The sequence below is a fragment of the Pleuronectes platessa genome, chromosome 2 (assembly GCF_947347685.1).
Source record: "Pleuronectes platessa chromosome 2, fPlePla1.1, whole genome shotgun sequence".
Taxonomy (NCBI): domain Eukaryota; kingdom Metazoa; phylum Chordata; class Actinopteri; order Pleuronectiformes; family Pleuronectidae; genus Pleuronectes; species Pleuronectes platessa.
Genome location: NC_070627.1, coordinates 12,282,251 through 12,302,257, shown reverse-complemented (window position 1 = coordinate 12,302,257; position 20,007 = coordinate 12,282,251). Strand labels below are relative to the sequence as shown.

At 42.1% G+C, this 20,007-nt stretch overlaps 3 protein-coding genes across 3 annotated transcripts in view; 2 read left to right on the top strand and 1 right to left on the bottom strand.

The window, feature by feature from the left end:
• sema3fa (sema domain, immunoglobulin domain (Ig), short basic domain, secreted, (semaphorin) 3Fa) overlaps nucleotides 1-2,309 on the top strand; it is a 49,724-nt gene extending 47,415 nt beyond the window's left edge. Inside the window, exons 13-19 of the mRNA XM_053446094.1 lie at nucleotides 17-239; nucleotides 744-832; nucleotides 924-965; nucleotides 1,086-1,243; nucleotides 1,373-1,440; nucleotides 1,633-1,766; nucleotides 1,881-2,309. Coding sequence (XP_053302069.1) covers nucleotides 17-239; nucleotides 744-832; nucleotides 924-965; nucleotides 1,086-1,243; nucleotides 1,373-1,440; nucleotides 1,633-1,766; nucleotides 1,881-2,309 — 1,143 coding nt within the window. The remainder of the gene's footprint in view (nucleotides 1-16; nucleotides 240-743; nucleotides 833-923; nucleotides 966-1,085; nucleotides 1,244-1,372; nucleotides 1,441-1,632; nucleotides 1,767-1,880) is intronic.
• A 3,663-nt stretch (nucleotides 2,310-5,972) lies between these two features.
• Nucleotides 5,973-9,181, top strand: gnat1 (guanine nucleotide binding protein (G protein), alpha transducing activity polypeptide 1). Its single transcript, XM_053446082.1, has 8 exons — nucleotides 5,973-6,078; nucleotides 7,251-7,293; nucleotides 7,380-7,521; nucleotides 7,616-7,773; nucleotides 7,852-7,980; nucleotides 8,073-8,202; nucleotides 8,760-8,913; nucleotides 8,991-9,181. The coding sequence occupies exons 1-8, from the start codon at nucleotides 5,973-5,975 to the stop codon at nucleotides 9,179-9,181; spliced, it is 1,053 nt and encodes a 350-aa protein (XP_053302057.1).
• An 873-nt stretch (nucleotides 9,182-10,054) lies between these two features.
• edem1 (ER degradation enhancer, mannosidase alpha-like 1) lies at nucleotides 10,055-19,191 on the bottom strand. Its single transcript, XM_053446070.1, has 12 exons — nucleotides 18,560-19,191; nucleotides 17,302-17,374; nucleotides 16,417-16,520; nucleotides 15,762-15,933; nucleotides 15,427-15,610; nucleotides 15,107-15,281; nucleotides 14,553-14,673; nucleotides 14,290-14,460; nucleotides 14,120-14,193; nucleotides 13,934-14,030; nucleotides 13,186-13,371; nucleotides 10,055-13,089 (listed from the first exon to the last, which is right to left on the bottom strand). The coding sequence occupies exons 1-12, from the start codon at nucleotides 19,021-19,023 to the stop codon at nucleotides 13,000-13,002; spliced, it is 1,911 nt and encodes a 636-aa protein (XP_053302045.1). The 5' UTR covers nucleotides 19,024-19,191; the 3' UTR covers nucleotides 10,055-12,999.
• Between the last annotated feature and the right edge of the window lie 816 nt (nucleotides 19,192-20,007).

The following is a 20,007-nucleotide window of genomic DNA, read 5'->3' as shown; positions in this document are numbered from 1 at the left end:
GTTTCTTTTGTCTCAGTGTCCCGGAGGCACCTTCACCCCCAACATGAAATCCACAAAGGATTACCCAGATGAGGTTATCAACTTCATGAGGAACCACCCCACCATGCACAATGCTATATACCCGGTGCACAAGCGCCCCCTGGTGGTCAGAACCAACGTGGAGTACGAGTTCACCACAATTGCCGTGGACCAAGTGGCAGCTGCTGACGGCAACTACGAGGTGCTCTTCCTGGGAACAGGTCAGTGGTCCAAGGCCTTTACTGACATTATGTGATAACTGACCTGTAATATAAAAATCATGTTATTGAGGTTTATAGATTCATGTAGTGTTCATAGCCCTCGTTCACTTCTGGAACATAATTCCACCCTTTGATGAATTCAGCTCAGATTTCCCTTTTTTCTGTAAATACCTTTAAAATCAATCTTAAAATATACTTTCATAGCCTTTCATTTGTTTCATTTACATATGTTTATTCAAATTAAATTGTGTACTTTATTTATTCTCTTATATATTCCTTTATTATGTATCTCATTTGTATTAATATTTTATTGTACTGCCATGCACCTTGTGTCATAACCTCAAACAAAAGGCGCTGTATAAATAATGATTGATTTTGTATAGATTAGAGCCTTCCCGTTTAGGGGTGGGAGATGAGTCAAAGTGTGGGATTCAAATATACATTTCATGAATATGATAAGATGAATGCAGTCAACAGGGTTGGATCCACTCTTGTGTTTTACAGATCGAGGGACAGTCCAGAAAGTTATTGTCCTGCCAAGAGACGACTTGCAGACAGAGGAGCTGGTCCTGGAGGAAGTGGAGGTCTTCAAGGTCGGTCACCTTTTTAAATTCTATTAATCGCTTTATCTAAAATCATCATGTTTAATATTTACTTAAAGCTGTTTTAACTGTATCACTGCAGGTTCCCACTCCAATTACCACCATGAAGATTTCATCCAAACGGGTAAGTAAATTTTTACGAGATAATCTCACGTTATACAAAAGAACTACCTAAATGTTCCATTGCTTAATACAGAATGTGTATATGATTTTAAAATGTTGATCCTCATGTGTTTTATTATAGCAACAACTGTACGTGGGGTCAGTCCTGGGTGTGACTCACCTCGCGCTCCACCGCTGTGATGTGTACGGCGAGGCCTGCGCTGACTGCTGCCTGGCCAGAGACCCGTACTGCGCCTGGGACGGCAAATCCTGCTCCAGATACTCTGCCTCCCAGAAGAGGTGAGAATCAAGATAGTGTTAGATAGAAAAGTCTCATCCGTGTGCACATGTGACTTTTTATGACGATGATACGAGGACATATGTTGACGTGGAGCTTTTTATTTCCGTCTGTTGATCTGACCCCTTTAGACGGAGCCGTCGACAGGATGTAAAGTATGGAAACCCAATCCGCCAGTGCAGAGGTTACAACTCCAATGGTGAGTGTTCACACTGCAGACACACACACACACACACACACACACACACACACACACACACACTCAATTCAGCAATTAATACATCTATGTATAATCTACCTCTCAAGAACTTGCATGTGCTCTCTATCTTTTTTACATATTGTATATTCTCAGAAGTCATACATTAATATATGTTCACATATTGTTTGATAGCAAACAAGAACACTCTGGAGACCGTTCAGTACGGTGTGGAGGGCAGCACCACGTTCTTGGAGTGTCAGGCCCGGTCTCCTCACATGTCTCTGAAGTGGCACCTGCAGAAGGAAAACAGTGACAGGAGGAAAGAGGTGAGCTGAGGTTTCTTACTGCAAAGCTGTTATAGTTTCTCTCCAACCGAATTCCCTGAACCGCTCTGGTGTTTAAGTTTTTTTAATTCTCAGTTCTCCTCCTCCACTTTCCAGATTCGCTCCGAGGGCCGCACCCTGAAAACCGAGCAGGGCCTTCTGATCCGCTCACTGCAGTCCTCTGACAGCGGCATTTACCAGTGCACGTCCACGGAGAAAAACTTCAAGCACACGCTGGTCAAGCTGCAGCTCGTGGTCCTCTCCAGCCGCATGGTCAACAGCGTGCTGGTGGAGACCGGCAGCCCGGCGCTGCCCCCGCTCCAGTCCAGCGCCTGGACTCCGAGCGCCGGCCAGTACAAGGACCTGCTGACCATTCTGAGCCAGCCGGAGATGGGCCTCATCAACCAGTACTGCCAGGATTACTGGCAGCTCGGAGACGCCGGCCTCGGGGACAGCAAGGCCAAAAGCCTGAAGGAGCTGAAAGAACAGAAGAAGCCGCGCAACCGTCGGCATCACGACGAGGAAACGACTCCGGCTGAGACATGAGGAGCTGGAGGACACCCCCCCGTCATCCTCAAATACCCCCCCCCCCCCCCCTCCCCGTCCACCACACAACCTCCTAAACACTGCAACCCTCCATCTTAGGGAACTGAAATCACGTTGTCATCATGGACGAGACAGACACTGCAACCCAAAGCAACAGCATCCAACAGTTTCTATGTAACTGTTCGAAAAATTCACAATATTTATTGTAGGTTGTAAAAAGTAATTCTTTGTACGTATTTAGAAGACATGTTTTCTGTGAATAGGTCAATCTGTGCAAATATTGTTGTTATTCTATTATTGTTAGTGTTATTTCTTTATAACGATGTGTTATTATGTTGAGACTATGTTTATGTTTGGTGTTTTTGAGAAACAGCAACAGTAACCCAGGACGTTGGACGTGTCCACACGAGGACGAGGACCGATGGGACGTGTATTCAGAAACGGTGAATGTTGGGATCACATGACTGCTGGCAGTATTCAGTGTCTAAGCCGGAGGTGGAATCAAGGAGTCACTGCTCTTCTTCCTGAAATGTCTTCACCAGGACGCTCTACTGTGTAACAGACAGTTTTTTTTTTTTGTTATTTTTACGACTGCAAGATACAAGCTATTGACAGAAGGACGAGGACATTTCATGGGACATTTCCGGATAAAGAGGAATGCCCACAGACTGCAGCTGTGTCACGGTCCTTCAGTCACTTGGTAACGAACAGTCATCTCCTCTCGAGACCACGTGGTCCAGCCCCGGCCCGAAAGCCACCACGTTATTTCACTCATCGCCCGAATTCTTCCGAAATCCGTTGCTGCCAAGTGTTTGTTCGGTTTCTATGTGAATATCACATCTCAATGTCGTACCCTTAACAAAACGTGATCTTCGTGATAAGCTGTTTTTATTTCGTTTTTTTTTTTTTTTTTTTTGCGGGGGTGGGGGGGAAAGGTGTTTAACGACACAAAAGCTGAAAATAGAACATTGCCTTCTCTTCTCTCTCTGTTTCGAGATAAGAAATTCCAGCAGGCAGCTACGTGTGAGTTTGTGACAGTTTGTGATTCAAAAAAACAAAAAAGGAAAAAAAGAATAGAAATGACTATTTGAGACAAAGCACCTTCTGTTGCCAAATCAGTGATCTTGATGAACAGTAAATACTTCACATGCAGTTGGGGCATATTATGCAGTTTAGTCACATGAGAGAAAGCATTCAGCTTCTATGGTCTAACGGAATTTTCTAAGCTCCAGATGAATCCAAAGTTTGCATTCCTGCCAGTTTTATGCTAAATACGGGGGATATTGTGTTTGGCCACTTAAACCAGTCGACACTTCAGTTAGAACACAGTGACTAATGTGTTGTTTCACTTCAGTGCTTGAGGTCTGGTCACTTTATTGGTGCAGAGCTACTTTCGGTCAGTCTGGTGCAGATCCATCCTGCTCTCAACCAAGCCACAGACTTTATAAACCTGCATACAGTTCCATACAGTTAAAAAAACAAGCAACCAGTACAACCACTAAATGAGCTGATCACTGCTAAAACCCTGAGGAGAAACCTGTACCAAAACCTTCAGAAGGTGGCTTTTCATCGTGCATGGCATGTACAGTGTATGTTTATGGTATTTGTCTAAAAATGCTACGTTGCTGTGGATGTCAGTGAATGTCTTTCTCGTTGTGGGAATATGGAAACACTATCGGTGCAAGAAAGACGTGATCACACCTTTTTTTTTTTCTTTTTTGTTTCTTTAAATGGTGTGAAATACTGAAGGTACAGAAAGGTCAGATGGTGATTAAAAATCCTCGATTTCTCTCTCCCACTCTGTCTCTTTACCTCTCTCTCTCTTTCTCCTCTCTCGGAAATGTGCTAAACAGATTCTGCGCATCTCTTCTGTTTTCTCCGTTTTTCCGACTTTGCTCGGAGTCATTGAGGTAAAGAGATGTATGATATAATGCACAGTTGATGTTATTGTAATGACATGTAAAAAGTTACTTTTATCTTTTCTTCCTCATCAATGTTGCGGACTAATAAATTAAAGCTCTATATTTTATAATAACACACGTTCTCTTCTGTTTGACATGTGATGGTCTGTACCATTTTGTCGTCATGCTTTTATCTCAGTGCTCCCTGTGTTGATGATCTGTGGCTGTGGAAGAATCATTCTTCATCCTTTACTTAGTAGCAATACCACACTGTTAAAAATCTCCAGGTGGTACAGGATGATTTACTTAGCGGTACCTTAAACTGGTCCGACAGGTCGCAGAGGTGTCCACACCAGTGTGCACGAGGCCATACAGCAGGTGGAGACATGCAGGTGACAAGGTGTTGAATCAGTTCAAATCTGGAACCACTTTTTGGTATGACACTGACATCATTAGGGCCCGAGCACTGACAGTGGGAGGCCCTATTGAAATTGTAATGATTATTATTATTATTATTATTATTATTCAGGCAAATGAATTGGCTTTTTGAGGGCTTTAACATGCTCAAATTCTTACCAAAATTTGCAGAAAGTTAGAAAGTGGTGAAAATGTACGTATTCTGGAGGAATTTTCAATGGGCGTCACAAAATGACTCAATGGTGAAATCGATACACAGGTGTATCATGACCAGACAAACAAAAAAGTCTCTAGGTGTAATTTTCGATGTATTTTCTTTGATTTTACATTGTGTGTCTGGTTGAGCTGTTTATCGATACCTACTCTGTATGATTTTGAATCGGTTCGTCAGGTTACTATGTTTTTTAATTTACAGCCGAGACTCGAGAGCTTAGTCACCGTCAGTTCCTCAAATGGTTGTGATAAAGTAAAAATGATGATTTGTAGTTCTAAGAACAGAAACATGTTTTAACATAAAGGAAAAATGTGCAACGCTCACACACACACACACAGAAACAGACATAGTTTTCATGCGTGCATACATAATTGAAAGTGAGTAGATTAGGATCCCTATAACCAGCTTCAGAATGAGGTCAATCAGATCTGTCAGGTGAGACTGTAAAGCCCGTTAAGTACTTCAGAGCTCACCCTTCAGTCAGCAGAGACAAATGTGTGTTTGTCTTTCTTCCTGTTTGGACCCAGAGGTTTGGGTCTGATTGTGCGTCACATTAGTAATTATTTTGTTGAGACTGAATCTTTTGTCGCTGTTGTTCTTCTCATCCTCCCCCCTTACAAACGCCAAACGTATAGACCACATATATTCCCATAACAGATTGTTTTGGTGCTGAGATGGATATGTGGATAATTGAGTTTCCCAAAAGGCCCAAACACCAGACCGTGGAGCTTTATATGCGCCTCTTTCAAAGGAACCCAAGAACAGCATAGAGGGATAAGCACTTGAGCCGATGTTCATCTTCCGCTGAGCACAGCAAAGTCCCCCCTAAAGGTTCGATCACTCCTACACTGATGTATGCCTGCTCCCTCTCACACCTTTCGCACTGCCCTACACGTACATGTCCTTGCGCTCCATTGGTCGTCTCCGGTCAGGTGGACAGTGGATGCCCAAAATCCTCTCCTAAGACACGAAAATAATCCCAACGTCCTCCAGTGTTTGCTGCGGACAGTTGATGCATCAGCTTCGTAGCTGACGCCACTGACCAGGCAGTGGGCGATCAGCTGGGACCTGCTTCCCTTTTTCTTGAAACTTGGCTTTTGAGTAGAAGGGGCCCAAGCCGAGAAAAGTAGAATGGGGGCCGGAGCGAGCGCCGAGGATAAGCACTCCAAAGAGCTGGAGAAGAAGCTGAAGGAAGATGCCGAAAAGGATGCCAGAACTGTCAAGCTGCTGCTGCTAGGTAAAGACTTTCCAGCTAATTCGGTGGGGGCTCAAATGTTTCAACAACATATTCTAGGACCCCATGTGGCCCCATGGAGGGAGAGGAGCTACTTTCTATTTTAAGAGATAGTTCTTCAATCTGTCTGGCTGTTAAGTCAGTGTGGTGTTATTCTTGTGGAAAGTTTTGTGATAAGAAGACAAAACATTAAACAAATTCCCATCACTACTTTAATTTTTGTATTAGTTATTAGTATAATCATCTCAACATATTCACTCTAACTGCAGAGCCAATGCATTCACACGGGCTGTGATGAAGACACACAATCTATTTGAGTTGAGTAAAAGCTTATCAATCTGTGTCATTGAATTGCTAAGACACCTAAATAATCACTCAACCCAATCCCTGGTTAATCTTGCAGCAACAGGTCCTCACACAAAGGGCTTAACCCTGAAGGACACGGATACCCTGAGGTCCAAGACAGAATTACAACAGGGCCCAGTAGCTGTAGCATTCACACACCAGAACAAAATACATTTCCAGCACAGTGTTGATATGAGTGTTTAAAAAGTGAGGTTTTCTTTTTTCATGTAAAGTCAACTAGATTCTGTTCACAAACATGTCTGTACAGTGCATAACAAGAAAAGATATCCGCTAACAAGTACAAGCTGGAAGTTGTTAATATTATAACAGTTGGATATGTAGTGTTCTGAATAGCCATTAGGATTGTTACAGATATTTCACCCCCTCTTGTTAATGTAGGTCAGGGACAGGAGAAGTTCCCCTTACATCAGCTTTCAATAAGATTAGACATGAAGTAAGAAGTGTTGGGATCATCTGTCTGGTTACCTGTAATTAACACACAAGTCTTCTCTCACACTCGTTATTCAAACACAAAACCTAAATAAAACACAAGTACAAAACCTACCAAGTCTCCCATATTACAAATACAGTTTGGATTAAAGTCATAACTTTGTTAATAAATTTCACTTTATTTTTATGTATTGTTAAAAATGAAAAAATAATTCATCAGCAATCATTTCCTAATCTAAATGAAGGGAATTTTAATAATATATAATAAGAAAGCAATCCATGGTTAAAAAAGAGTAGGAAGAAGTCAAAATACAAATGTTATGTGAATAGTGACTGCGAGTAATTGTTGTTTATTGTTTTTTAATCTTTTTTTCATACAGGTGCTGGAGAATCAGGCAAAAGCACAATCGTCAAACAGATGAAGTGAGAACTGTGACTTTCTGCCTGAGACATTTCTGTTTTCTTATCTTAATGGCATTGATATAGAAATGCATTATTTTCCCCCTCAGAATTATCCACCAAGATGGTTACTCGCTTGAAGAGTCCATGGAGTTCATCGTCATCATCTACAGCAACACCCTGCAGTCCATCATGGCCGTCGTGAAGGCCATGGGCACATTCAATATCAATTTTGGCCACTCTGATCAGCAGGTAATGACTCCTGTGATTCCATTGTGTAAAGTCGGTGTCAGGTTTCCTTGCTATGACTTGCATGTGAACCCGTCCTCTTGCGTTCACGCTGCAGGATGACGCCAGGAAACTCATGCATCTTGCAGACACCATCGAGGAAGGCTCCATGCCCAAGGAGTTGTCGGACATCATTCTGCGCCTGTGGAAGGACACTGGCATCCAGGCATGCTTTGAGAGAGCCTCCGAGTACCAGCTCAACGACTCCGCTGGATAGTAAGAAATCAAACCAGCTGAGGTTTAGAATGGTGTCGCATTATTGTTGGTTATTGAATTCGTGTCCTTTTCCTTCAGCTACCTGAGTGACTTGGAGCGGCTGGTCCAGCCAGGCTATGTGCCCACTGAGCAGGACGTGCTGCGATCAAGAGTGAAGACCACCGGTATCATCGAGACCACGTTTGGCCTCAAAGACCTGAACTTTAGGTGAAGCGGTGCTGGGGGTTTTCGGGGGGGTTGCAGCTAGTTAGTCATCATCAGGTCTGTCATGACGATAATATGCCTTTGTTTCCATGCAGAATGTTCGATGTGGGGGGGCAGAGGTCAGAGAGGAAGAAGTGGATTCATTGTTTCGAAGGCGTGACCTGTATCATCTTCATTGCTGCTTTGAGCGCCTACGACATGGTGCTGGTGGAGGATGATGAAGTGGTACAATAAGACTTAAATTACACACTGGACATGCTATGCGATTTGTGTCTTATCCCTGTGGGACCACAGACAGTATATAGAGATGGGCCACATGACAGCTCCCAAAAACTGAGGTGGAAACAAAGTGGGTGGATGGCCATCTAGTGGCCGGCTGCAGTATTTGTAATATATTCTAACACCCCCATGTTAATAGATGAGACGTGGATCGAATTTATATCATTTTCCCCCACAATTTTAGATTTCTGTCATTTTAGATATGTAGTTGTTGTCACACTTGAGGTTTTTTTTGTTAAGTATAGTTTTAATAAGTTACGTCAAGATTGATAGCTGAGAGAATGACTCAAGATATGTTGATGGCTACAGCGCCTCCATTCCTCGATCGCTGCTGTGCAAATCTGCAATTGGTGGCGTTCATATACGGAATATTTAAGCTTAATTTCGGGAATAATGGGAGGAAGCGGAGATGTGTTATCCATCTCTACATACAGTCTATGGTTTAGCCGCTCAAATGTTTGAAAGGCTTTATGTTGGGCTTAAACTCATACTTTTTCTTTCAGAATCGAATGCACGAGAGTCTGCACTTGTTCAACAGTATCTGCAACCATCGCTACTTCATCGCCACCTCCATTGTCCTCTTCCTCAACAAGAAAGACGTGTTCCTTGAGAAGATCAAGAAAGCTCATCTCAGCATGTGCTTCCCTGACTACGATGGTACGTAAATACAGCAGATTTCCTTCTCAGGAAACTGACGGCCAGTTAAATAGACCCTTTTATATCTTTTCGTTAAGGACCCAACACCTTCGAGGACGCTGGTAACTACATCAAGCTGCAGTTTTTGGATCTGAACATGCGCAAAGGTATCAAAGAAATCTACTCTCACATGACCTGCGCCACAGACACGGAAAACGTCAAGTTTGTGTTTGACGCTGTAACCGACATCATCATCAAAGAGAACCTGAAGGATTGTGGTCTCTTCTAAGGGGAGAAGCCTGATGAAGGTGGGCAAAGTTTGCACAGCATTGGTAAACCTAACTACACGTTAAACTAGCTAAACACTACGTCTCTTTTTACAGGGTGCTGTTGTGGCCCTGTCACCTTCCACAGATCTCTCCTCAGTTATAGCTGAGGACCCAAGATGAAAAACTGTCCCTTAAAAATTCTCCATCAGGCCAATTCAAACAATTTATATAAAATCGCTTTGTTGTAGCTTTGACCAATGACATGAGGTCAGCGGAGACCAGAAGAAGATCCTGTGCAGACTTCAGTTGAATTTTTAGTCAAGCTAACTTTTCTCTCGAGTCTCGTTGGCTGTAGTTGAGACATCAAAGGCTTCTATCGGCATAAAAGTGATTTACTCTCACCTACACTAATGTGAATAAATAGAAGTCGGGCTAACGCATTGTCTCTTATGCTTCATGTAACTTGGTCAGTGTACCGCCAAAAAGGAAACAAAATGGCCTCACCACCTGCAGACGCACTTCAGCCTCTGTTAGAGATTCAAAACGTGGATAGAAACAAACAGGGAACGGATCAATTGGTAAGAGAGGAGATAGAAAATGTATTTTAGTGCAGTAGCTGAAAGGGCCATTGTATATAACTAAACAGATTCCTACTGGATGGATCGTGAAGTTTGGTGATACCATGCTGCAAATATGTAACACTGTTGAATGGTAGATGTAATTTATTTGAACATAAAAAGTTCCTGTCTGAAAGGGAACTGGTGATACAGGGCTGTGAGCGTGCGATCCTGTACAGAACCCAATGACTGTAAACTCAGATTAAATCCATTAAAGCTTCTGTATAGAACCGAGTACATTTCCATTTTCCAAAAATAAAAAGCAACACAGCAACGTCTTGGTCATAATCTGTCATTTATTGATCTCTTTTATTTCATACTGATTCAAATGAAGAGTTGGACCGTTATTTTTTAAATAGACTTTTTTTGCTTTCTTGCGAATAGATGGATGAGAAGATTGAAGTGTTAATGGGAAGATACAGTTCGCTTGGCTTAACATTTACACCTAAGGCCAATTTTGACCACACAGACACAGGAACATGCTAATTCAACGTATAAAACCCCGGCCGAGCCACGTTTTGAAGGGCTTATCGTAGAATCAGGTTTGACGAGTTTGACTAATCGAAGCAAATCATCCCACAATCGACCCCCGGCAGCTTTCGTCAGCCATTTTATGAACAGCTCCCACAAATTGTTTTAATGAAACAGGCCCCAGACTGGAATCCGGTATTATTCATCTTCTAATCCATCTCTCAGCAAGAAAGTAACAAGTGAATTTCCCCAATATGTTGATGATCTGAGACAAAGTGGGTTTTGTCATGTCCACCACTTTGCAAACTCAGACATGGCATTGCGGTCACCTGAAGTAGTTCCTACAACACTTGAGAACTGAACAGCTGTCTCCCAAAGACAAAGAAGATGCTGGTGAAACGATGTCAGCGAGCGCCACAGCCCGAGGCTCTGCGGAGCTTCAGATTCTCAGGATGTTTGGTAAAAGATGCATCAGTCACAAAACACATTAAAATCAAAGATCAACGTGAAGGAGATGGCGTTTGCCTTTCTGTGTTTAAGACATGAATGAATATTCACAGTAGGACTGTACTTCGGTTCAGTGCGATTATTCTTCAACCTCGGATTCACAAGTTGTAACAAGTTGCAACATAAATACCTAAGGCTTTCCTAAGACATTTAAGGCAACAACATTTCAAGAAAGTGTTTGTTTCTTTTAATAAAAGCATTCACTGCTTAACGCTTTTCCATTAAACCCTGAGTTCTCACCACATGAAAATGAATAGATATGATGTGCAATAACGTGAGAGAGGAAAAACAAATGTCCATCTTCTCTAAAAAATAAAATAAAAAAAGTTATAATAATCAGAGACAATGCAGGAGAGTGTGTACTAAAGATGTCGGACAGAAGAATGATTGAAAACATGTTTTCACATACTAACATTAAAATAAAAATGTGTTTATGGCTTTTCTCGTCATGTGTAAAAGGGAGCTTCATGTCATCATCAGTGTCACACATGGAATGACACCTGTTGTGCAATATCATCAGTGGCCTTAATAAAAAAAAATAAAAAATGGGACAATGTTAACCACGACTAAAATGCACTGTACAGTAGCATCCAGAAAGACAGAGAAGGCACTTTAAAACAGAAAGTCATCCTGAAGGTCTTGTAACGACACACACACACACACACACACACACACACACACACACACACACACACACACACACACACACACACACACACACACACACACACACACACACACACACACACACACACACACACACACACACACACACACACACACACACACACACACACACACCTGTTTACACTTTGTAGGACATCGAGTAACTAAAAGCCTGAGAGATGGAACACTTCAGTCTTCATTAGTGTGGCAGGCAGGAAGCAGTTCAAGTTGTCACTTAGTCTTTGTTAAGTTTTCCGTGAACATTTGCATAACAAAAGTAAGACAGAGGCTCTCTTTAAAGCAACAAAATGCAACTTTTTAAACCTAAATAGCAGCTTCAAAATTAGTTTGTGTTGTTCGAACTGAAGAGAGCGGTGCAGCTTCCATCCCAACTGCTCACCCCGAATATCTGTTCTTGCTCTGTGAAACGTTGGTGAGCTAGTTCGCTCTGAAAGACGACCAATGATGTTCAGTTTAAATTGCCAGAATCAGGTTCAAAATTAAATTGTCAGATCAGTTAAAAAGGAGTCATTAAAAACTAAAAACGAAGCAGCTCCTCTGCTTCATGAAGCCAAGGATCCTGGGTAATATCCAACGTTCAGCTGTGTTTCAGTTCAGTAAGTGGCACTACAGTCAGACCTGTGGTCAACAGATGGATGAGCTTTGTTTCTCTACATCAAGTCCACTTAATCGTTTGTACACAAAGCCTGACGAAATAATCACAAAGTGTGTCTGCAGAGGGCGCTGTTGCTCAGTAAACGTTACATGGTGTTGCTTTAAAATGGTTCAAATATAGTTAATCCCAATCTAGAAGAAGAAAACTCTGTAGTTCTGTAGTAAATCAGAGAGACTAGAGCTGTTTCAACATTTTGGAAAAATTGACCTCAAGCCTACAAAAGACCACACAAGTTTCCTACAGGCACAATCTAAAGTTTACTACAGCCTCCCAATAGGCAGGGTTTTACAGTGTGTGCATGAGTTATCACCTGTCATTATATGTTAGTGTGCAGCCCTTATTTAAAAGCACAGATCTACTCAAGTGAGTCAACTGCAAAGAGGCACTAATCATAATGTTTAGAAAAAAAGCTTTAGAGGTGAGTTTTTTTAGGCTATACATTTTACATGTGTGGCTAGATGGCACCGTTCCCATAAACACATCATTATTATTCACAGCTTAGCTGTCATTTCCCTCTCTCTCACTCACATGCACACACACACACAGTACACACAGTCATACCTGAACAGATATGTTTTGCTCCACAGACACGCAACAGAAAACCACAATCTCCATTCATCATCGCCAAACCACAGTGAAAACATGACTCCTCTTTCTCCGTCTTTGTTGAGTACATGCTTTCACATCCAGAAGACAAAGCACCCCGGCACAAACTTTTAATAATACGGCAATTAATTAAACTGGTTTCCCTTAGAGTCAGTTCCTTTGTCTGGATCCTGAGCAGCAGAACAGAATGGCCGAGGCGCTTGACCACCACTCGATCTTTTCTAACCTCACTGCCTCTGCACTTCAGGAGGCGTACCGAAGGCAGCTTCACGCCACTGTCCCCACTTGCGTCCTTTTATAGAAGTCCCACCATGTGGTCGATCTGCCTCATGTAGACGCTCTTCAGTGGCAGAGTGTATCGTCGCTCCTCTGGGATCCTGCTACACTGCAGGACAAAAGAAGAGGAAGAAAACAATGAGGTTTTAAATGTCAGTTAAACAATGAACAGTTAATTGGGCTTGGGTGGGGACGGCAGTCTTACATTGCTGATGTTGCTGGAAGGCGGCCGGGAGTTGGGCTCTGTTTCTGCCAGTGCCCCCTCCTCGCACGGATACAAATCATTCCACTGCTTCTCCCTGAAGCGCTTGTCTATAGGCACGACGTGGCCCTCTGTGGTGAAGATGTACTTGTTATCGGAGTGATGAAGAGGGTTGTCCTCATCAAAAAGCTGCAATGTAAGAGAAAAGGCTTTATTTACATGGCAGTATGAACAGAGCTGGGCCAAAAGTCAGGGCCTGAATGTTATTCTGATGATTGGTGAGGAACACCTTATGAAAGGTATCTAAATTGTAATTAAGAGAGTCATTCACAGTCAATGAAGTAAAAATACCAACTATGTGTTGTTTTCAGCTTCTCAAATGTTGGAATAAATGTCTCTGACTTTGCAACTATATGTGTGGATAAAACAAACTATTAACGAAAGCCTGCTTTATCACAATGGATATGTGACGTGCAATTTTTACTAATATCTGATATCTTTAACAATTATTTATCAAAATATAGCTGCAGCAATAGTTTAAACAATCTAGTTCAAAGATCACTAGCAGTAACGTGAAATACAGTCTTTAAATTTATAGACTGATAACATTTAACATCTGAAATATCTTTTATTACAATTATAAAAAAATGTACCTCTTGTTTATGCTCATATAATGTTCTGATATTATGCAAACCTACCAGTATACTGTACAATGTGGGTCTAATTCTGACACGCTCGGACTCTCACTTACCAGGTACAGGTATTTGCAGGTCTCACTGAGGAAGAAGCTCTCCATACGATCCTCTTTGGATTTGTCAACGACGTGGTGGAGAGTGGCGTACCCACATCTATAAATAACACGGCTCAGCTCAACTCAGCTCGGCGTCAACACAAATTAAAGCACTTAACAAAGAGGCGTATATTACATGACACACACCTGACTTTGGCATTTTTCTCAAGGCTCTGGAGAATATCCATTCCAACATGCAAGTAGAAAGGATTTTTGGTCGCCTGTGGAAAAGCAAAAGTAGATCAAAAGAAGATCTTGAGTAAAAGGTAACAGTCTGCCTTCATCAATGCTGCATCACAACATGTCAGTATTGTCACCTGGTACAACAGATAGGTCGACTCCACCAGCTCTGGTCTCAAGGGGTAGAAGAGCACGTCAGGAGCCTGCAGCTGCCAGTTGTATCTCTCCGGCAACGCCCCGAAGCGCTTCCAGATGGCATAGTAGAAGGCATGTAGGCAAATGGCGTTATCCACATCACCATTCAGCACCTAGGACAAGAGCAGTAGAGCCTTCCTTTAGTCAAACACTTTTTTCACACTTTAACACATCACCTCCTACAATTGAAAGTGCACAATCGAACCTGCAGCCCAGGAAAGAAGGCCTGAAGAGAGTCGATCCAGGTGTTCATAATTTCCCCACTGAACATGTTCACATTAACGTAGAGAGGCGGGTCCCCCTCGCCTTCGTTACACGACTCTCTCCTGAAAACCAAAGGGAAGCAGACAGAGGTTCACATATGTACATGTAGCTGTTTCAGACACGTTCACAACAACAGAAAAATCCCTTTTGGCAGAAAAAGTTGAGTATATTTGCTATTTTGACAGAATTCTTTCTCCTTTCTGTTTTGAACATGTTCGTGTACATAAGCAGTCACAGTGTAAACATATGCCTCTGCAGCTGGTCACCTATCAGCTAAATCTTAAGGTTCAGATAGTATGTATGTATATGTAAAAATAATTCTGCTACACATGAGCAATTTGACTTCCTCTTTGTCACATGAATCATTAACATAGCAGTTGAAGGTTAACGGTTTAAATGAATAGTAACTTCATATAACGAATGCTGCTGACAACCGGTATTTTCACAAATATGTGCAGAATCTACTGTGTCACGTGTTTTCAGATGGAGACTCACCCTCTCCTCATGTGGTTCTGTATGCTCTCATAAGAAGCCTGAAACATCCTGTAGTCCTCTTTCTCCCCAAAAAGGATGTATGATTTCAGCAGGTACTCATAGAAGGAGTCCATACCAGCCCCGAGGCCACTCTGCTTCCCGACCCACTGGCCCGTTTGGATATTAACTACATTACCTGAGAACAGAAATCACAGAAAGTTGGCGAATGAAGCGAAAGCACCGTATTCTGAAGAAATCAACGTAAATACAATGGGAGAAAGAAAGCACATGAGAAATACATAAAGGGTTGTCACAAAGCTACAGTACACAGCTGCACATACCTAAGAGACCGGTTTCATTGCTCCTCAGTTTCCACAGAGCTCTAACCGCTCGTCTGGCTACCCACTCAAATGTGGAATCGCCGATCAGGCGGCTCAGAATCCCAAACTCCACCAGCAGGGACCCAGCTCCTGCAGTGCAAGTCTCATTGATGCTGTCAGGGGGGACCCCAGTCTTCAGGTTCACCTGCATTCAAGAAACAAAAGCATGACGCTGCTGGTTGATGTAGTAAGCTATCCAGTTTCATTCACATGAAAACTACGGTAATCGGTGCTACAACCATTAAAATATATTTTGTATGTTAGCAGCTGCCTTATGTCATGTACCCGTCACTCACCCTGGGGTAAGGAATGCCTGTGCTGGTGTTCTCGAAGGCCGGCAGTAAGCGGACGGCCAAGTCATGAGCCATGTGAAGCAGCTCATTATCGTAACCTTCCAAGCCCACTTTGCCAAACGGATGTTTTGGGTCAGTCAGCAGGATGTGAGAGGAGATGAGGCTTCCCAAGATCCTTCAGTGAAGAAGAGAAATATATCATTGTGACGGCTCAAAGAAACAGATAGGGATTACTTTCATAGATTTCATACCTTATCTACCTATTTTATCTTGTGTTTCTGTTTTTATTCTTTCTGCCGCAATATTTTATATTTTATTCTATTGTATTTTATTGTATTCAAATGTACCGGCTGCTATGACGGCTTAATTTCCCCTCTGGGATGAATAAAGTAATCTATCTATCTATCTATCTATCTATATAGAATGTCTCATTCATTCATTTTGGTCTAGGTCAAACAATATTTGTCTTCAAACATCCACTATTTGGAATAAGAATTGGAATAATGTGAGGATGCTGTCTGCTTGAATGCATGTCAAAATAGATACAAAGGAAATATTGCTCCTCTAAACCACTTTGATGCATGTTTAAATTAACAGAAAAATGCACAAGTAGTTTCCTTTTTGTATTTGACATTTAAAATAGCAGCGACATTGGTACCTTATGTTCGCCTCGAAAACTTGCACCGTCGAGTCCTTATCAAAAGATACAGTTTCTATGACCAGCTTGACGGCTCTCTGGAACTCTGTCACGTTGCCAAGCACCTGCAGAGAAACAGCACATGATAAAGAGTGAGTGTAGAAAAGAGCATCAAGCAGTGCTCATCCAAGTGTGCAATGTTGGTAGAGAAGTATCCAAACCGCCTCAAGACTGTAAACCAAAAGGGTAAAAAGAGTTCTTGTGTTGTTGTTTCATACTGTGCAGCACCAAATTGGATTTGGAGAGGGGTTGATTCTTTTTCAAAACCAGTTTAACCTCAGTCAATCTACAAGCTTCTTTTGTTGCATAATTAAAGTTTAAAGCTATTTCAATTTCATCATTACGGATCACACCTGTTATAAAGAAGCTTTGTCAGCCTACATTTTCATAAAATAAACAGTCTATTACAAGAAATTACATTTGTTCATGTACAGAGATTCTTCATGTAAGACTGTGAATGCTGGTGACAAGAACACGTAAAGAAGACACCTCAGACTGCCCATGTCAGGTTGAACACACTCATACCAACGAGCTGTTTAGAAAATCGACTACACCGGAGTCAGTGTCAGGGGAGGTTTTGAGAGGCAGCAGAAAACCCACAACTTACAACAGAGAGGATGTGTTAACCACTGTGCCGCTGAATGTGGAGCAAAACTCAGCTTTTGGGGAACAGGTGACACTAAGCTTACAGGAAAACATGGTTCAAAATGTGCCAAATGCCAAAAATAATCTGTGTGTAAATGATTGTAATCCAGCTTGCACATATCCTTTGACATTTGGTATTTCCACCTTTTTCCTCTAAAAGAGCTGCAAGAAAGGAGAAAGTCGCACAGAGTGAAAACTTACCAACAGAGTGTCTAAGGTGTCAATTAATGTCAGGGAGTAGTTCCCCAAGACATCGTTTATGTTGATGTTTGACCTGAAACGAAAAAAATGAAACAGACGCAACGTCATACACATGTGGGAGAAATAATCAATAGATCACACTACTGAATAATTTATATGCAAAAACAAAATGGAGTGTTAGGATCACATTCTTCCCCCTAAAACTACCTGTTCGGCCACATACCAATGTGGACGTTTCAACACTTCCTGCATTTGCTGGAAGGTGACTATGAATACAGACACCGCTGAGTGTGAGGTTTTATGAGCTTTAAATGGTAGTTTACGTATTAGTTTAATCAGTTAAGATTGAGGATATGATTTAATTATCAATTAATCTGACCATTTGGATTTTTGAGTTCCCTTATTTTATATTTTGTTTCATCTGTGACCTCTTCAAGACTCCTGTAAGTGACATCTGGATCCAAATGAATAATGCAAGTGCAACAATACATGTACAATACCACTTCCAATATTATCATGTACAGTTGTGTATTAATATCATGTGCATTATTACTTTCATTATCATGAGCAGTACCTCTCATTTCCAATGCTTCTTTTTCTATTGCTTTACTTGTCCAATTTTGAGTATATTCTTTGATAGGCTTGTAATTTGTAAATTATCGTGATTGTATTATTATGCATTTAGGCTCTCTTACCCTTAATAGCACTTGATATTTTGTACTTCACTACTATTATTCTTTGTTATTGTAACCTTGGAGCACAATAATTGTCTTCAGGATGGATTAAGTTGTCTATCTTATTAGACTTAAGGGGTAGTTCACCAAAAAATGAAGCTTTACTCATTATCTACCCACCATTGGCCTAAATGTCAACATTAACATCGTTGTTAACATTTACGCTAAAAACATTGTGTGAAGGACCGCGTTTCGAGTCAAATCGGTCACCATTTACTTTGATTGTATTGCATTTAGCTGCAACACTGTTCACCCCTGAAACTCTGAAGTGCTCTGTGGACTCAAACACTTCACCCACCCCTCCCCCATCGGCAAAGTGGTGAGTCGTTAATGAGTGAATTTTCATTTTTGGGGTGAACTATCCCTTTAACTTATCGATGACCTGCTCAACGCGAATATGAACGAACCCCGACCCGGTCCACAGGGGGCAGCAGGGCGACACTTGTGAGTAATTTGTTTACTAAATAAACGCAAATCGCCCGGTCCGCAGGAGACAGTTACGAACACAGGTTTGAATGACTCACGGGTTCAGCACGTCTGGTCCCCTTCCTTTACAGGCAATGGGATTCAGCTCGTCCTCGGGGAAAGCGTATTTCATGTAGTTGTCGTATCCGAAGTAGAACATGTCTCTGGCCATGTCCTTCATCTTGGCCTTCAGGGGGTCAGGGAACGAGCTGTATCGCCGCACGTACTCGTCCTTGTTGCCGTCGAAGAAGCTCAGGTAGGGTCTCCGGGGCGAGTCCTCCTCGGGCTTCGCACAGGTGGTCGTCGACTCCTCATACCTGGGGCCGTGGACCCGCTGGGACCACGAGCCCGGGTCGCTGCCCTTCTCCTCCCCGAACAGCACATCCAGCTTGTGCAGGTTAAAGCCGAGCTGGAAGTTGAACCCCCAGATGACGCTGGGTCCCAGTCCGAACGCGAGCCACAGCACCCAGCCGAGGGAGAGCCGCAGCACCACGAGACCCACCACTATTGACCTCCATTGCATCTTTGCCCCGGTTCGGTCCTACAGAGCATTGTTTTAGTCCGCGCACCGGCGAGCGGCTGAACGAGAGAGAGAAATCCTCCGTTTGTCAGGCTGAAGCAGGAGAAGGAGCAGGAGAAGCAGGAGCAGCAGTGACTCCGCTTCAAACGCTTCCTGTCAACAAACCGGCTCCTCCCATATACTGCCCTCTGATTAGCCCTCTCAGTGGCTCGTCATTCAAAAGGTGAGGCGCGCTCGTCCGGTGATTGGCTGCGGAGCTTACAATCTCCAGGGTTGCGTTTCGTGGCATTCATGACGTGTCGTAACTTCAGCTTTCAAACTGAAGGTTCGGTCCCAGCAGTTTCACTTAGTGACCGAAGGTTAGAGGAGGAACTGCATGATACTGTTTACATTATCATTTATTATAACAACAATAATTATAATTATAAATAAAAAGAATAAGCGTTATAATAATCATATTATTATTATCATATTTATTAGTAGTCGTAGTAGTATTTATATTATTGTTATTAATATTAGTAGAAGTAGTTTACAGTAGTAGTAGTATAAATACTATTATGACTATTATTTGCATTACTATTATCACTATTATTATTATTATTACAACTTTATTGATCCCAAGAAGCCAAAGCAAAGGTCAATGAACAATCAGGTTGATGAGGACCGCAAGATTAAGCTTAAGAGTGTATAATAAAAAATAATAAAAAGACAATATGTAGAAAATGAATAGACATTTGTTACATGTGTTTTCATGTTAAAGGCACAGTCATAAAATATTTAATATGAAGTGACTACTGTCTGCTTTTTAGGAAGTAATGAAAGATTGAGCGTATCGGTTAGTTCTCCTCAGTGCTACATGATAACAACTTCTTGAAGGCACCACCGTGAACTCATGGGACAAAACATGATCAGGTTGTCTGATAATATTCTTTAGCCTTTTTTTCTCATGGTTTTTCATCAACCATGAAGGCTGCATTGTATTAGTTA

Bases quoted from the DNA above. Each gene is read 5' to 3' on its own strand.
- gnat1 (XM_053446082.1), top strand. From the start codon at position 5,973: ATGGGGGCCGGAGCGAGCGCCGAGGATAAGCACTCCAAAGAGCTGGAG. The intron at 7,774-7,851 runs GTAAGAAATCAA...CTTTTCCTTCAG, and splicing joins CTCAACGACTCCGCTGGATA to CTACCTGAGTGACTTGGAGC. The intron at 8,914-8,990 runs GTACGTAAATAC...CTTTTCGTTAAG, and splicing joins GTGCTTCCCTGACTACGATG to GACCCAACACCTTCGAGGAC.
- edem1 (XM_053446070.1), bottom strand. From the start codon at position 19,023: ATGCAATGGAGGTCAATAGTGGTGGGTCTCGTGGTGCTGCGGCTCTCC. The intron at 16,521-17,301 runs GTAAGTTTTCAC...GTTTCTCTGCAG, and splicing joins ACACCTTAGACACTCTGTTG to GTGCTTGGCAACGTGACAGA. The intron at 14,674-15,106 runs GTGAGTCTCCAT...TTTGGTTTTCAG, and splicing joins CAGAACCACATGAGGAGAGG to GAGAGAGTCGTGTAACGAAG.